At 36.2% G+C, this 17,226-nt stretch overlaps 1 protein-coding gene across 1 annotated transcript in view; it reads left to right on the top strand.

Annotated features, from left to right (window-relative positions):
• Nucleotides 1-17,226, top strand: part of TTC6 (tetratricopeptide repeat domain 6) — a 249,006-nt gene that overhangs the window by 199,529 nt on the left and 32,251 nt on the right. The window contains exons 24-28 of the mRNA XM_012555603.2: nt 1,019-1,168; nt 2,024-2,164; nt 3,425-3,538; nt 7,439-7,558; nt 13,116-13,189. Coding sequence (XP_012411057.2) covers nt 1,019-1,168; nt 2,024-2,164; nt 3,425-3,538; nt 7,439-7,558; nt 13,116-13,189 — 599 coding nt within the window. The remainder of the gene's footprint in view (nt 1-1,018; nt 1,169-2,023; nt 2,165-3,424; nt 3,539-7,438; nt 7,559-13,115; nt 13,190-17,226) is intronic.

Below are 17,226 nucleotides of genomic sequence, written 5' to 3'. Positions count from 1 at the left end.
AAAAAAAAAAAGACCAAACTTACTGGTCTGACAGACTGGAGAAACCCTGAGAGTATGACCCCTGGACACCTTTATAGCTCAGTAATGAAGTCATTCCCACGGTTCACCCTTAATCCAAAGATTAGATAGACCCATAAAACAAAACGAGACTAAATGGGCACACTAGCCCAGGGGCAAGTATGAGAAGGCAGGAGGGGACAGGAAAGCTGGTAATGGGGAACCCAAGTTTGAGAAGGAAAGAGTGTTGACATGTCATGGAGTTGGTAACCAATGTCACAAAACAATATTTATGTTAATTGTTTAATGAGAAGCTGGTTTTATCTGTAAACCTTCATCTAAAGTACAATAAAAAAATTTTAAAAAGAAATCCAGTAAATGTAAGAATAATTACAAATTTTTTTTCAATGTTTTTAGTCCTTTTGGACAACCAGAACAAATCCAGCTTTGCTTTATAATGTTAGGAATAGTTTTGGAGTTCTGTTGCAGCGGTTAAGAGCTATGACTGCTAACCAAAAGGTGGGCGGTTCCAATCCACCAGCTGCTCCTTGAAAACCCTATGGGGCAATTCTACTCTGTCCTTTAGGGTTGCTATGAGTCAGAATCGACTTGACGGCAACGAGTTTGGTTTCACGGATTGTTCTGAAATTTTATAACTATGGATTTGTTATAGTTCTTGGATCCTCATAGAAAATAAATGTGTTGGTTGTGATTTCTTTGAAGAAAGTCTGAAGAGTAATGGTTAAAGTTACATCCCCCAAAGTAGTATAATCTACCAACATGGATTATGTAGACATTAGTCTGGGAATAAGGGGACCAGTAAATTATTATAATAAGCCTGATTTGCTCATAAATATTACTTTTGTTTGCTCCACAGAATCATTGAGAGAAATGCATTTAAAAAGACCAAACAATAGAGTGAAACTTTTCAAAAATAGTTTTATACTGTAATTTATTAACATTTCAAAATAATGTATTCTACTCACCAAATGGTTTGCTTTTTCACGATGTGCTCTTCTAGGCTTTTGATTCTTTTACAAAAGCTGTCAAAACAAATCCTGATTTTGCAGAAGGCTTTTATCAACGAGGTCTTTGTAAAGTAAAACTTCGCAGGGATAACTCGATCCTGGATTTTAATCGTGCAGTTACCCTCAATCCAAAGCATTACCAGGTATTTAAATGAACAATTTCAGTGAAATGGAGAGTGTGTTAACTTGGTTGAAATCATTGAACTGTATGCCATTGTTATCAGATGGTAACAACTGGTTACTTTTACCTACTTTTCAACCAAATGTATTTTGATAATCCAGGTATCAGTATTTCCCCTTTGAACTAAATGGATATTTTCAGCAGGGAGTTATTTAAAACAGGGAATTTAAACATTTAAAACAGGAAATTATGTAAAAGTGCTTTGTGAGCTATGATGTATATAAATATTGTTGTATTTAATATATCTATTAATAATTATAATTTTTATATTATGCTATTTAATTTACTTATTTTATTATCACATTGATTCTTGCCTTTTAATCAAATAGATAAACTTGATTGGATCCTGATTTTAAAAGTCTGTGAAACACCTTTATTGTTCATAATTGGGGAAAATTTAAATATGGACTAAATATTAGATGATTTTAGAGAATTACTGTTAAGTTTCTTAGATATATAATGGCATTGTGTTTATGTGGGAGAATGTCCTTCTTTACAGGAGATGCATACTGAAGGATTTGGGGTGAAGCATTATGATGTATACAACTTGTTTTCAGCAAAAATAGATAAAACAAATATGGAAAAATGCTAAAAATTATTAAATCTAGGTGGTGAATATATGAGTTCATTGTACTCTTCTTTCAGTTATTCTCTATGTTTGGATTTTTTGTAATAAAAGAGTGGAAAGAAAGACTTTACCTTATACCATCTGTGGATGGCATAGATTTGTTTGTTCAAAGTACCATGTATTTTGATAAAATTGATGCTGTTTACTAAAATATTCCCTCCTGCTTTCCTCCTTTCTTTCTCTAAAAAGGCATATCTAAGCCGAGTAGCCTACTATGGATTGAAAGGCAGATACTCAAAAGCAATCTTGAATTGTAATGAGGCCATCAGAATTTATCCTGAGAGTGTGCGTGCCTACCTCTACAGAGGAGTTCTGAAATACTACAACAAGGTAGGGCCATTTCCTGCCTTGTCAACTGAGATTTTGGACTAGGCATTTTCTTAGATGCAAAGGACCATTTCCTTTTGTTCTCTGATAGGAGAATCACCTTAGTATGAAGGGCAAAACTACAGAAAACACTTTACACTTTTACAATGCTTCAAAAGAGACTTCAATTCATAATTTTTCACAAAACAGTCACATTCACATTTTAAATAACACTCATTATTTTTAAGAAAGTTGTAAGGTTCAGAGAATTTGGAAAATGGAGAAAGGAATAAAAGAGATTAAAAGTACTTATTACCACACTATCAAATGATAATTCCTGAGAGCATTTTGTGTATTTGCATTTTGTCTTTTTTTCTTGCTAATTCATGATATATATGTTCCAAAGTTGGAATTATGCTGCTTAGATAATTTTGTGTTATGTCCTGCTTTTTGCACTTAATCTTTGGAGATACCATTTTTAATGACCTGCATAATAACCTGCCATAATGTATTTTTAACCCCTTTATTGTTGGACATTTGGATTGTTTTCAATTTTTTATTATTTAACTATTTAAAATAATACAGTTATGCACAGCTGAGTACAAAATCATTGCTTGAGTTTATGATTAGTTCTTAAATGGGAATTACTGGATCCTACAGTATGTGAACAGCACCGTTGACATCTGATATTGCCAGGAATACTTTGTTTCTCTCTACTTTCTTTTTCTGACCTTTCTTTGTAGCTATTTCATATGAAATATTTTGCAAATAATACCTTAAAGCAAAAGTAAGACCTTGCATTACATGTTAATTCCATGAAAATTACTATCTATAGAAATGGATGATATAAGGTATCAGAGAAGAATCAAGGAGGAAGCAAAAGAGAACGTGGGTAGAAAACATTACAATTATGTGATACGACAGCCTGAGTGACACAAGAAGTAAGCTCTGGTGACTGTTTGCCGTTTGAACTTGGCTTGCTTCTCTTTTACCAATAAGGAGGCGAATTCTCTCCTTGCTGCATAGCAACACTGTAATAATCATCTAAGTTAAAGTTGTTTATATATTTAATTTTATTTGCAGGTAAAAGAAACCATTATAATTTCTACCGGGAGAGTCTCATAATTAACTCTGTGAAAGATTAGCTTGATTGTCTTAATTTCACAGGCGATACACAGACTGGTTAAATTAGTGTTCTTGCCAAAAACTCTGACAGGTTTAAGAATTTATTTCTTTCAGTCCATTATGACTTGTCCTTCTCATCTGATTATTTTTTCTTTGTAGGCGTATAAGCTAGCGATTAGAGATTTAACTATAGCTATCAACATGGACAAAAACAGTCATATAGCATTTTATAACAGAGCAATATGTTACACCAAAGTAGATGAACTTCAAATGGTAAGATTACCATTTTAATAAAAAACACATTTGTAGAATTTTTACTATTTAAACTACGTACTCTACCAATTGGCATCATTTATGTTTGAATGAGTTTGTGTTAAAGTTATGTGTAAAGCATTTTCTCATTACTTCTGTTATAATTTTGAAAAATAATCACTATGGAAATGCACACGAAGGCTTGAGAAACCAAAGAACCATTTCAAAGAATATTTAATTTCTTTGTTAGTGTTCACCAAATTTTATTATACAATCTCTGCAATAGGTGAAATGAAAATTTAATTTTACAGTCCTTATATAAGCATTTGAAGGCAAATATAAATTAAAATGTATTACGTCTTTAATAGTGAATTGGGTAAATGTTTCTACTGATACAAGGGGGAAAGAAATTGAAAGCACTGATCACTAACAACACTATTGCTTCAAAATGTCAGCATTAGCTGGAGCAGTTCTTGGGGATATTTTTCATACAGTGCCCAGAGCACAAACACAGCAGGCAGTTTGTGTGGTTTCCAGTTCGGAGGACCAGGAACTAGGACTTGCTAGTGTATTGTGGATGCCTAATTGTTGTCTGCAGCAAACCTTTTTCTCCATTTTGTCTTGATCCAGCTTCTACCTGTGCAGCTCTCTTTTATATTTTCTAACATTGTCATCTCTCTTCCCTCCCCCTTGTTGGTTTAGTCCTTTTCAATCAGAATTCCTCACTGGGGTGGCAGGTGGCCTGTGGTCTCCCACCCCCTTGCTTCTCTTTCTCTGTTATCATTTGTCTCTGCCTGCTTTCTACCCCACTTCCACAGTAAATGAAGCATTCTTTTCAAAGACATTTCCCTCACCTCACATTTCCGCTGTTCTGTGTGGACATGCTCTCCAGTCTCCTTGAAATTTGGACAATTAAGTAGGTTTAAAACATTTGGAATTTTAGAGATTTACAAACTGTGGAAGGGAGGAAGTTAAGAAACCTTGTTTCTACCTAAGAGGATGTAGAATTTCTGGTAACCAGACCATCAAGTTTCTTCCTGTAATGTTGACAAATGAATAACTTTTTTTTAACAAAGGCGTTCTTAAGATACTTGGTGCTAATCAAAGCATCATTTATCAAGGTGACCCAACAGCAGGTGTCTGATGACTCCACCCCCCTTTCTGCATTTCTTGGGTAACTGAAGCTGCAAACAATGGGCTGGTGGGGGAGAGTGGGATAACTCCCATTTTTATCTGAAATATGTAAAGAAGCCAGTGCCCCATTAATAAAGAAAATGCAAAACTACCCAAATAATAAAACCCCAAACCAAACCCATTGCTATCTAGTCGCTTCTGACATAGGACATAGGATAGAGTAGAACTGCCCCATAGAATTTCCAAGGAGTGCCTGGTGGATTCAAATTGCCGACCTTTTGGGTAGCAGCCATAACTCTTAACCGCTACACCACTAGGGTTTCCTACCCAAATATAGTGAGACCAAAATAAAACCCATAACCCATTGCCATCGAGTCCATTGTGACTCATAGCAACCCTATAGGACAGAGTAGAACTGCCCCATAGCGTTTCCAAGGCTGTAAATCTTTACGGAAGCAGACTGCCACATCTTCCTCCTGTGAGACAGAATTAGAATAATAAAATATTGGTGATTTTAGAGCTGCCAGGAACCCAAAGCATTTCCTCCAACTGCTCATTTTACAGATTGAGGAAATAGAAGCAGGGAGAGGTTAGAAAGCTCATTTAAGTCACATAGGAAGCTAGAGTATAGTTGTTCTTAGGCTTGTTTGCTTCTGAGTTAACACAGCCTTTAGCTGGCTTTGTAAAACCATCTGACCTCCAGCATGTGCCCCGGATGCCAGAAGATACCATGTCACCTCCTCTTTTTGTCTACCTTCACCTCTTTCTCAGCATTCCTGCTGTCACTAGCCGGAGGGAACCCAAGTGTCTTTTTGCAGAAAATGAACTTAGACATTCTCCTAAAATACGGTTTCATAAAAACCAACCAAAGGTGAATTCTGGGTGCTATCACTCTATATTAATAAAAATGGTAACAATTACCACTTAATTAGGGTATATTATATGACAGACGCTTGGCTAAATGCTTTACTAACATACAATTGAAATGTTTTTAAGTAGACCCTTACAACAATATGATGAATTATTAATATTCCAATTTTGCAGATGAGGAAACTAAGGCTTAGTCTTAAGTTATTAAGACATCAAAGTTAATAATAGCAGAGGCATGATACAAAAACCAGGATGGGCCAAGGCTTTGACCCATCCTCCTAATCGTTTCCTAGCTTTTGTTTCTTCTTATGTCACATATGGGGCTACATGGGGTCACCATAGTCAGAGTCGACTTGACCACAACCGGTTAGTGGATCTCTAAGGTATCTTACAGGTTTTACAGTCTCTGATTCTGTGGAAGAAAAATTTAGACAACTTTTAGGCTAACATTCTAGGGTTTTTTTTTTTTTTTTTAACAAGTGTTACTAATTATTTTTACAGCCCTGGCAATGTTTATTTATAATTATACCACAATATACGTATAGGATCTTTAATTGCACAATTCTTTTAGACAGTTGAGTGCCCAATCATGAAACACTGGAAGAAGACAAGTGTGAAAATAGTCAAATACTATTTATTTGCCATTTTCAGTTAGCATGTGCTACAAGCACATAAGGAGCCCTGGTAGTGAAGTGGTTATGAGCTTAGGCTGCTAATGAGAAGGTCGACAGGTTGACTCCACCAGCTGCTCCTTCGAAACGCTGTGGGGCAGTCCTGCTCTCTCCTGTAAGGTTGCTGTGAGTTGGAATCGACTCGACACCACATGACAACAACAACACAGGCATATAAGGTTTGAACCATTTCTTATCAAACCATATGGCGCATTTGGACAAAATATTCAGTAGGAAAATGATTTAAGATATTCAATTCCAGCCCAAATTTGGGATGCTTCTGGTACCTTGGGCAGATAGATGACCAGTAAAAACTTGTTTATTCAGTGAATTAAAAAAGGTAAAATAATGGAGAAAGACCTGAGTTGATTACTTCTCAGCTTAGACTAGTATCTTTAAAATAATGAGTATACCTATCAAAATATTTTGAAGTAATTTTCCAACAAGTTTTTGTTTGTTATTTTTTTAAGACCCATTTTTTATTGACTTATGATTCATTCATTCAATAAGAATTTATTGAATGTCTCTTAAGTACAGGCATGGTACTTGTTACTGGGCTTGCAGTGGTGAACAAAATGGATAATACCTGCCTCATTGAGCTTAGATTTCAGTGAGGAAAGCAACAAAACACGAAAAAGAAATTAAATTTTAAATAGTAATAAGTGCTTTGCTTTAACGTCAACAGTCATTTGATGAAACTACTGAGTAAGGGGTTTTTTCATCCCCTGCCTTCCAACACATATGAAAATATTGGTGATTCACAAATAATATGTGAAATGCAATCACAGCGTGCCCATTTATTAAAAACTAGCATTATCCATAATATTTAGCTAAGGAGACCCTTATGATTATTTTGACCATAAATTATAATTCAAATGAAAAACTAACTGTAGGATTCTAGTTGGGGCATGCATACTTTGGACTTGTTATCAGGAGGGATCAGTCCCTGGAGAAGGACATCATGCTTGCTGAAGTACAGGGTCAGTGAGAAAGAGGAAGACCTTCAACAAGATGGATTGACACAGTGGCTGCAACAATGGGCTTAGCATAATAACGATTGTGAGGATGGCGCAGGACCAGGCAGTGTTTCATTCTGTTGTGCATAGGGTTGATATGAGTTGGAACCGACTCAACGGCACCTAACAACAACAATGACAAGCTGGTGCATAAACACATTTATCCATGAATAATGAAGTAAGATGCTAAAGAGTTGAATCTAGGTTGCAAGTGATTATTTTATTTTTAGGCATTAACAGATTATGGAGTTGTACTTCTTCTTGATGCTGGAGAAACGGTAACATTAAATACCTTCATTAACCGTGGACGCATCTACGCAGAACTGGGGCAGTATGGCTTTGCGTTAGAGGTAAATCTTCCTGTTTACGTATAAAAATGAACTCATTGATTTTGTATGTTGACTTCTGAAAATTGTGAACAAGTTTTTCTTGCTATCAAATGGCAGTATTAATGAATGATAATTCAACTTTAGCAAGCATTGTATTGAAGTATTCTGAATGACTAATAGAATTTTTGCAAAAAATGTGTATTTTTATTTTTTTTGATTACAGATAAATAACCAACAGATAAAAAATGTCTAATTTGATGAAATACATAATCAAGACTATCAAATCCCCCAACGGAGTATCTTTTCCTATATGCAAAACTCAATTATTTGGCAAATAACACGATTTATGTATCATTTACTCTGCTGCTCAGTGTTAACTCTCATTCACAGTTTTCCTCATTGACCATTGAAAATATATCAAAGTAAATCTGCTTGTTTCAAACAGGAGAGAGAATAACTGTTCAAAATAGGCTACTGGAAACAGGCTTTTAAGTTAGTGGGAACAGGCACTCAGAATTGCAGTGAAAGATAGCACATGCAGTATTATTGAAAAGAAACAGGTGGCTTAAAATGGATGTCATTATAGAATAATTAAACAAAATTCATCATTCTCATTTTTATTTTTTATTGCACATCTTAAGATAACTTTGGAGTTAAGATAAAGAGACACGAGGTAAAAATTATATAGCAATTTGAGGTTAGCAGTTAAATAGTAGTAGTTTTGCTTCCTCATTTCTGAGGAACTGCAACATAACATTATGCAGTGGAGTGTTTCCTGTTCTTTTCACCTCCAGATGGCTCGTCTGTTTTTCTACCTCTGGGTCATCTTTTGAGATTCTGCCCAACAGAATCACTTACTTATTATTAAGGGAGTTTCTGAGAAGCCTTATTTTCGGCAAGTTACACTATGATATAATGTAATTTCAGCAGTTGGATTCCTATAGGCTTTTTGATATAGTGAAAATATCTTTGTGATAACCACCATTAGGAATTCCCTTAGGCACGGGAGCTAAAGAACCTCTTTGGAGTAGGCAAGAAAGCCCTGGAACTCTGGGCAAGTGTTGGGGTGGAGAAGGTGAGGACAATGGAGGTGGTGACAGAGAACCTCAGCTGTTAGAGAATTAAATGTAATTAAATGTAAGGACTGTGTTATCTACTAAGTAATTATTTCGTATTTAACAACTTTAACTGTATTTATGGAGCAGTTGCTATGTACCAGGCTGTCAACAATCCTGCACAATTTATAATTGTAAATTACAGATGATAAACTGGTATTCAGAAGAGATTAAATAAGGTCTTTCATCCAGTAAGTACTGGGGCAAGAGTTGAATTCAGGTCTCACTTGATTCCACATTTGATGTTCTTTTAGACAAGGCACTGGCATTAGACTTGAGTATATAGAGATACACAGTTCTTGAGGAGCTCATGGTCGAGTGGGAATCATTTTTGATACTTCTCTTTCCTCACACCCTACATCCAATCCATTAGCAAGTCCAGTCAGTTCCACTGTCAAAGCATATTTTGAATTCAATAATTTCTCATTACTGCCACAGCTATCCCCCTAATTCAAGCCTTAACCATCTCTCCCCTGGACTGCTGCATTAGCTTCCCACTGGGCCTCTCTGCTTCCACTTTTGTTGCTTTACATTCTGTTCTCTGTACATCAGCCAGAGAGAACTCTTAAAAACATAAAGCAGATCAAGTCATTTCTCTGCTCAAAACCACCCACCAATGGCTTCCCATCACACTTAGAATAAAATCTGAACTCTTGACGATGATCAACCAAGACCCTATGTGATCTGACTGCTGCTCATCTTTCTGATCTCATCTCGTCAAACACAAATTATTCCATATGACCTGGTAATCTTACTCCTAGATATGTACCCTAGAGAAATAAAAACTTGTTTTCTCACAAAACCCTGTATGTGAATGTTTATAGCAGCATTATTTATAATTGCCAATAACTGGAAACAACCCAAATATCCTTCAGTATGTGAATGGATAAACTGTGGTACATCCATACAAAGGGATGCTGCTCAGCAATATTGATACATGCAACAATATGGATGAATCTCAACTGCATCATACTAAGCTAGGCTCAAAAGGCTATATACTTTATGATTCCATTCATATGAATCCTGAAACATGAAAAACTATAGGAATAAAGAAGACATCAGTAGTTGCCAGGAGTTAGGGAGTCAGAGTAGGAGGGAACTCTTCTGTATCCTAATTGTGGTAGTGGTTACATTTGTTAAAACTTCCAGAACTGTAAACCAAAAAAAGGAAGGGGGTGGGGAAATTTTACTCTATGTAAAATAACAAGTTAATTTAAAAATTAAGGGAAAAAAGATGCAGTAGAGGAAAATCAATGAAGGAATCTAAGACTGAATAACAAGGGTGGTAGATCAAGAATCAAGAGACAGAAGAGTCTTAAACTCACCCAGGAAAATGTTTTTGGTGAGAAGGACTTATTAACAGGGATATCAAGTAGGATGAGTGCCGAAAACATAGTAGGCAATTGATAGTTGTATGTCCTTCTTTTGGAACACTTTGATCGGGAAGTGGAGGGCAACATTGAGGTGGGATTGATTGGGAAGTTAAGGGTTAAGCTTGTTGGCTTGAGAACATTTGTTTATTTCTTTTCCCTCTTGAAGACCTACCATGATGAAAGTAGGGGAATAAAAAAGATATAATTCCATAAGGATAAAGAGAGTGGGAGAAGAGATACTGAGAAGAGGTACATTCTGGATTTTAATGCCTAAACTTAAATATGAATAGCCAAGGATCAGACACTAGAGGGAAGCAAAATAGAGAAACAAACAAACATTGTCATAGGTATATGAGCATGATGGGAGAACGGTAGGTGTGTGGGGTGATGGTATAAGAAAGCTGAATTACATTCTTTAATGTAGGAAGTGAATATTTGTATCATAAAAATATAATATGCATGTTATTTAGAAATTTGAAGGTAAATAGCAGAAGGAAAAATAGTAAGGTGTAAAAATGATTGTCTCTGGGGAGTGAGACTCAGGTATAAGGAGAGATGAAGCAAAGGATTACTGTTTAGCATTATAAATTTTGTTGTTTTATTAGCCTGTATACACTGTGTACAATGAGTACTTTATAAGAATAAAAATAAAGAAAAAAATGTTGTTAGAGCCAGTTTAAAAATTACACAATAAAATTAGATGGTCTTATTATGGAAAAAAATAATAAGTTGATGGAGTTGGGGGGTGTGGAGAGAATGAGTATTGAATATACTTTCAAGGAGATTGGTAGTGAGAGGAACTACAAAGACACAGCCATGTGTAGTTTGCTGAGCAGGGAGGGTTGAGGGAAGACGGAAGGAATATGGTAGAGCAAGTTGCTAGAGGAGATGAGAAGGAATGAGGTCAAGAGCACATCCTCTAACACAGGAAGGAGACAGTATGAAGAGTCGCTACAAATTGAGGGAGAGAATGGAAGTGGAGGAAATTTGCTTGCTATGTGAGTAACTGTGGGTGGTTTGTTATTTATGGTCCTGATAGAGAGAATTAATAAAGAAGAGAAAAATTATAAAAACGGCAGTTAGCATTATTCTGAGAGACATCATTTATGTCTATTGCTGTTAACTAATGCCTAATTACCATGTAACATAACAATGATTATACATAACAATTTAATGAGTCAAGTTGACTTTTGTAAGTTTTATCCGATTACACACTAAACTTGGTATTCTCAGCCTTTTAAGTTCATGATCCCTACTTACAACCCCCAAACTAACGGAAATGTTTGTAATAAATCCCACTTACATTTACAAATTTGCCTCCATTTTAGCAAAAAGTCCCCCTAAGATAGATACCTGGCAGTATATTTTATTAGATTATATTTCATTAGATAATAAATTTATTATTTTCTTCCAAATAGTTTCATTTAGTATCAAAACATGCTTCATGTTCACAGTGACACATCAGGCTGTGACTAATGACTTCTCTTCCAGTAGGATCCCAGAGTGCTCAGCTTGACCCTACTACTCTGTCTTCCACTCTCAGTAATAGCGGAAAACCCCATAAGACAGCCTTCTTCTAATTTAACCAGAGAGGGTTTGTGGAAGTGGGGGGAGAGGGAGCACTGTCTGTCATGGTTAGCTCCTCTCTAGTTGGATAGAAACCAGAATTCTGACACATACTCTTTGAGGCTGTGGAGTGTTGATGTCCCGCCTTCCAGGAAGGGAGCCTGGATGAGTTTCCTTTTGCCATTACAGGGGAGGTTACAGTACTGCCCACAGTTTAGTTTGTTCAAGTGAAGTCACAACCTCAACTGCCCATGAAGATCCTGCTTAAGCAGTCCTCTGGGAGGAAGCAGGGCATTTTTATTCCTTCATAGTCTCTGGACCCTCTTACTTTTAGAAGACCGCTTCCACATTATAGCAAATGCTCAACTCAATCTACGTTCCACATCGTGTGTGTGTGTGTGTGTGTGTATAGTGAGTTGAAGTTGACACAATACACTGATTTGTAGATATTTATTTGGAGCCCTGGTGGCACAGTGGTTACGAGCTGGGCTGCTAACCAAAAGGTCCGCGGTTCGAATCCACCAGCTGCTCCTTGGGAACCCTATGGGGCAGTTCTGCTCTGTCCTGTAGGGTCACTATGAGTCAGAATTGACTTGACGGCAATGGGTAGATATTTATTTAAATATTTTATTAATTTCAGTTTGGTAGTGTTCTTCTTATTTTGTTTTAGGTCTCAAATATTTTTATGGGGCTTTGAAAGCTTATAGGCTGCAGACATTGTGTCTCTGGTGCCTAAAAGAGAAGAGAATTCTGGGCCACAGTGGCAGGGTCTCTTGCAGATATGACTCTTTTAATGCTCTTAAACAGCCTCTTCCCCAGGGCCATTTGGTTCATCCTAGCAGACTTCCCTAACTTTAAATCCTGGAGTTAGTATGTTCACGCCTTCTCTTAGGAGGCCTCTTATTTCCCTGGACAAAGTGATATACTTCTTCCCCCAGAGTTGGGGATTCCAAGAGAGCAGCAGCCTTAGCTAATCCACACAAAAGACCCAGGTATGCCTTTTCTTGGGCCTGGGTGTCTGTTTGTCCTAAAGTTTCTCTTCAGGGGAATTTCCAAGATGTGGCAGTCTGCCTCTGTAAAGATTTACAGCCTTAGAAACCATATGGGGCAGTTCTACTCTGTCCTATAGGGTCACAATGAGTTGGAATCGACTCCACAACAAGAAGTTTGGTTTTGGTTTATCTAGATGGGGAAGTCTTGGGCAGTGTTCACTGGAAGAAAAGAATAAGAAGATAAGCAAGATACTCCATTACACATGAAAGGACAAAACTACAGGGAAGGTCCTTATTTAAGTGAAGACCGGAAGCACAGATTCTGAGTGACTTACGGTAATGGATTTCCCCTGCTCCGTTAGTTCTCACTAGATGTGGCACTGTAACGAAAAAATGAACTTTTAGGAAAAGATATTCATTTTACTGCTTGTGTTAAGTATATTCATGGTAGAATCAAAATTTGAAGGAATTTTTAAAAAGCACAAAAGAAAATGTTGCAAAATTAACAAAAAAAATTATTAAATTGTTTCAGGATTTTAAACAAGCTGCAGTGATAAGCCAGACTAACGTGAGCCTTTGCCATGCGTCCGCCATGTGTCATCACAGGTATGAAATGCAATTTATGTCGAAGTGAAAGTAAGTGAGTTTATCAAATTTATCTAATTATAACCCCATAAATAAGCCAGGAAACAATAGTAAAAACAGAAAAATGGTGTGGAAGTGACTGAGTTCAAAAATGGAGAGAGACACGAAGCAATGTCTAGAATTCCCTGTATAGAAATGGGGACCACGTCTATGTGTGCCATTAATACCCTTCTGCTTTTGAATAAATGATTGTAGCCAAGTCAGCAAGTATACACCTGCATCATGGCATTGTGGGTATCTAACTGATTGAAGAGAATAGCATATACACTGGTAAAGGACTTTGTTAATATACAGAATAAAATAGAGCTTGAAATATCTAAGAATGAAATCAAGTTATTTATTTGCTCCTGAAGTGGAACTAACCTTTCAAAAGCCCATTAATTGGACGAGAGAGTGATTTTATAAAGTAATATATTTTTAAGAAAATTTCGCATTTAAAAAAAATATTCTAAATCCAAAACTAATTAAAACAACAAGAATAAATACCTATAAAATACATTAAAAGCTACACAAAAATTTACTTAAAGTATTAGTGCCTGTTTCTAGGATTGTTATAAAAAGAAGTAAGTTGTAGAAGGAGGGAAAAGAACAATCACATAGGCTAAAATACAGAAGATGATTAGCTTAAGGTATACTCTGAGATAATTAGAGTACCGTAGATAAACTTTGCTAACCATAATGGTTACATTTCTGCATGTACATTTGACATCTAAAATTAATTTTTGGTTATTTTGCTTTTAAAAGCATAGAAGTTCAGCATGGAAGGGTTTTAAAGTGGATAAAAAGTATTTGGTTAAACAGTTTAAAACATTATTTTTCATATGAGAAACAATGATAAAAGTATAGTTAATTTGGAAGAGGAAATTGGCATAGTTCATAAATTATCTAGAGTAGGCTGAATAAATGTCCAATTTAGGGATTAGAACATAGTTTGTATTATTTAGGAAATTAATGTTCGTCTTTTCCCCTTCAGGACATATGATATATGCATGTAAAATATAACAACCTGAACTTGTGAAGATGCCTTTGAGTTAAAAGGCTTAAGCTGGTCTCAGACCTTTAATTTTATACAGAGAACCATAGTAACACCATTGTGTATGTTAGTCCGGCAACCTTTGTATAACCCATTGCTTTAAGTAATTGTCATTCTTCAGAAGAGATGGAATAACATGACTGATGTATTTGCTTTGGTGGGTGAGTGCAGACCAAAAATGTCTGAGGCAGTTACATTCTCTTGAAACTGAAAACAGACTCCAAAATTTCCCTCAGCCTCATTCCTGTGTTTAGCAGCTGTTAGAGTCAGCAAAGTTCTCTGTGTGCCATATCACAATCTCTTTTATGAAATGTAATCACTGGGTTTATATGGCAGAACCTCCTTAAGCTGTTACTACTTTGCAATTCCAAATAACCAACTTTCTTCAGGTGGCTAGACTCTCTATTGTCCTTTAATAAAAGTAGAATTTAAATCAACGGTAAGTCCGGATAGCTCACTGTCCAAATTTCATGTGTTTTGAGTTTTAAAACTGTTATTTAGTAATAAGGAATGTTTAGTGATTGGTCCTATTTATTTCAGGAAAAAATATTTTTGTTTTTCAAGGCTAGTAACAGATAATATACTTATTACACAGCAGTGTAGTTCTGTAAATATGGTGAGACACTATTGGCATTTTATAGTGGGGAAAGTAAAATTTTTCCATTTGGAAAATTATTTTAAAAAGGAATAAACCTTTAAATTATAAATCTTTGATCTTTGAACTCTTGGAGTTGCAGACTTTTGAAGTATGCCTTTGTATGTCTCTGATTCTCACTCCTGTGGTTGCTAGGAGACAACATTCCTTAGGCCGAATATCCTACTTGCTGCTCAGTTTGGTCACCAAGAGTGTTATGCTAGAGTTAAATATTTGGTATCTTTGAAAAAAAAAAAAAACTTAGTATGTATATGTTTTAATATATCACAGAGGAGAGCCTGATTACTCAGAGTTATATATCTGCTTTTTACTTCAGCACATTTATTATTTTACTATTCTTATATTTGCAAAAATAGTTTTGAATCTTTGACTCTACAAGCCACATTCTTCAGTTTGGGGAGGTATTTGGGATTTATTTGTGTAACTCAGTAGGGTACCTCTGGTCACGTATGTGATTAATTTGGAAAATGTAGTGGGCCTCTGTGTATATTGCCTGACTCACAAGCTCAGCACACAGTCCAGTGCTAATAGGATATTATAATGAGAATTATGCACCTTCAGTAAGTGATCACATTGCTTTAGATTTATACAAACACATATTATTTTAGAAAAACTCATTCAATAGCTTTTGTATTTGTGGTAACTAATGCTTAACAATTGATGTCTTGATGAGCATATAACTTGATATAACACATACACCCTGCCACACATTGGCTAGCTGCTGTGTAGTCATTCAACAAGAGCTTAGCCTCCAGGACACCATGATATACACATCTTCAGCAAAATGACATTGCTGTTTCTGTAGTGGTATCTATTTCATTTTTTTCCTCATCTATTGGTGCAGGGGTCTGGGCAGTCTCTGCCTTTGGCACGCTTATCTCCTTGAGACTTGATTTAAGTCATTATCAGCTGTAAAGTGAGGGTCTTTGCTAGAAAGGCCTGGTGATCTATCCGAAAAATCAGCCATTGAATACACTCAGTGGGAGCACGTTCTACTCTGACGTACATGGGTTTGCCATGAGTCAGAATCGACTCCAGGGCAACTGGTTTTCCAGGTTTAAGGTTTAATGATTATTTACTTAGTCTGAACAGACTAGATGCTCATTAAACATTAGTGCTGATAACTAGATAAACCAATAAAACCCACTGCCATCAAGTCCATTCTAACTCATAGCGACCCGATAGGGCAGAGTGCTGCTGTAACAGAAATACCACAGATAGATTGCTGTAAATCAGCATGTAGATCTTTATGGACACAGACTGCCACATCTTCCTCTTGAAGAGTGGCGGGTGGGTTCAAACCACCAACCTTTCATTTAGCAGCTGAGCACTTTAACTTCTGCACCGCCGGGACTTGATGACTAGACAGATAAAGAAAATAGCTTCACTCATAACGTAACAACATGGTGGGAGCTTCAGTCCACCGCCTCAGTTTTTTCAACTGGTTAGGCTATACAAAGGGTACAATTACGTTTTATAAACCGTATGTCAGATTATGTACTCACAAAGGATTATTAATCTTCCTTTGGGTTAGAGGGGACAATATGTATGATGCAATTTGAATGTCAGTATACTCAGAGTATTTCAATGATTTATAGAGAAAATGTGAGAGAACTAGGATTGTCCTGGAAATTTTAGGTAACATGATCACTGTAGGTGTGTGTCATAAGTAAATATTTCACTACCCATAGAAATACTGAGCACAGCCAAACCTAACAACTAAATACAGTTCCTGCAAAATGACTGTGAGCTACTTATTCTTGATAAAGAATTTATTATGCTATGTTTAGAACTATTTGTGTAATAACAGTGAGAAGGCAGCTGTAAAAGGCATTGTCACCCAATATTCAGTGACCTTTTACTTCTCAAACAGTGCCAATTGTCAGGAAAGAGGAGCGCAGTTTCATTGTAAACTACTAAAGGGAAATGAGCACGTGTTTTCATAGTAACCGCCCACAGGGTGAACTCAGAAGATATTAAGTGGCTTGTGTGTGTGAATGTTAACCTTTGCCCGTCTGTAATGTCAAAAGCTGAGCTTTACTAGTGTTTCACTGCTGATTCTTTTGTGCTCTTCTAACAGAACACTTGATGCACCACTTCTGGATAGTATTTGCAAAACATGGATCCAGTATCATGACCGTCTCGATTATTTTTCACGGGACATAGACAAGCATAAAAAAAATATTGAATCACTGTGAGAAACTGAATTCCTTTTCAGTTTCAAACTGAATTGTTTCTCAAATCTTCTTATTACGTCAAGGAGAAAGTGCCAGCTAAGATCTAGTCTTTAACATATTTCTAACACTTGCT

This window comes from Trichechus manatus, unplaced genomic scaffold, assembly GCF_000243295.1.
Source record: "Trichechus manatus latirostris isolate Lorelei unplaced genomic scaffold, TriManLat1.0 scaffold00043, whole genome shotgun sequence".
NCBI lineage: Eukaryota > Metazoa > Chordata > Mammalia > Sirenia > Trichechidae > Trichechus > Trichechus manatus.
This window is presented reverse-complemented; position numbering and strand designations above follow the sequence as displayed.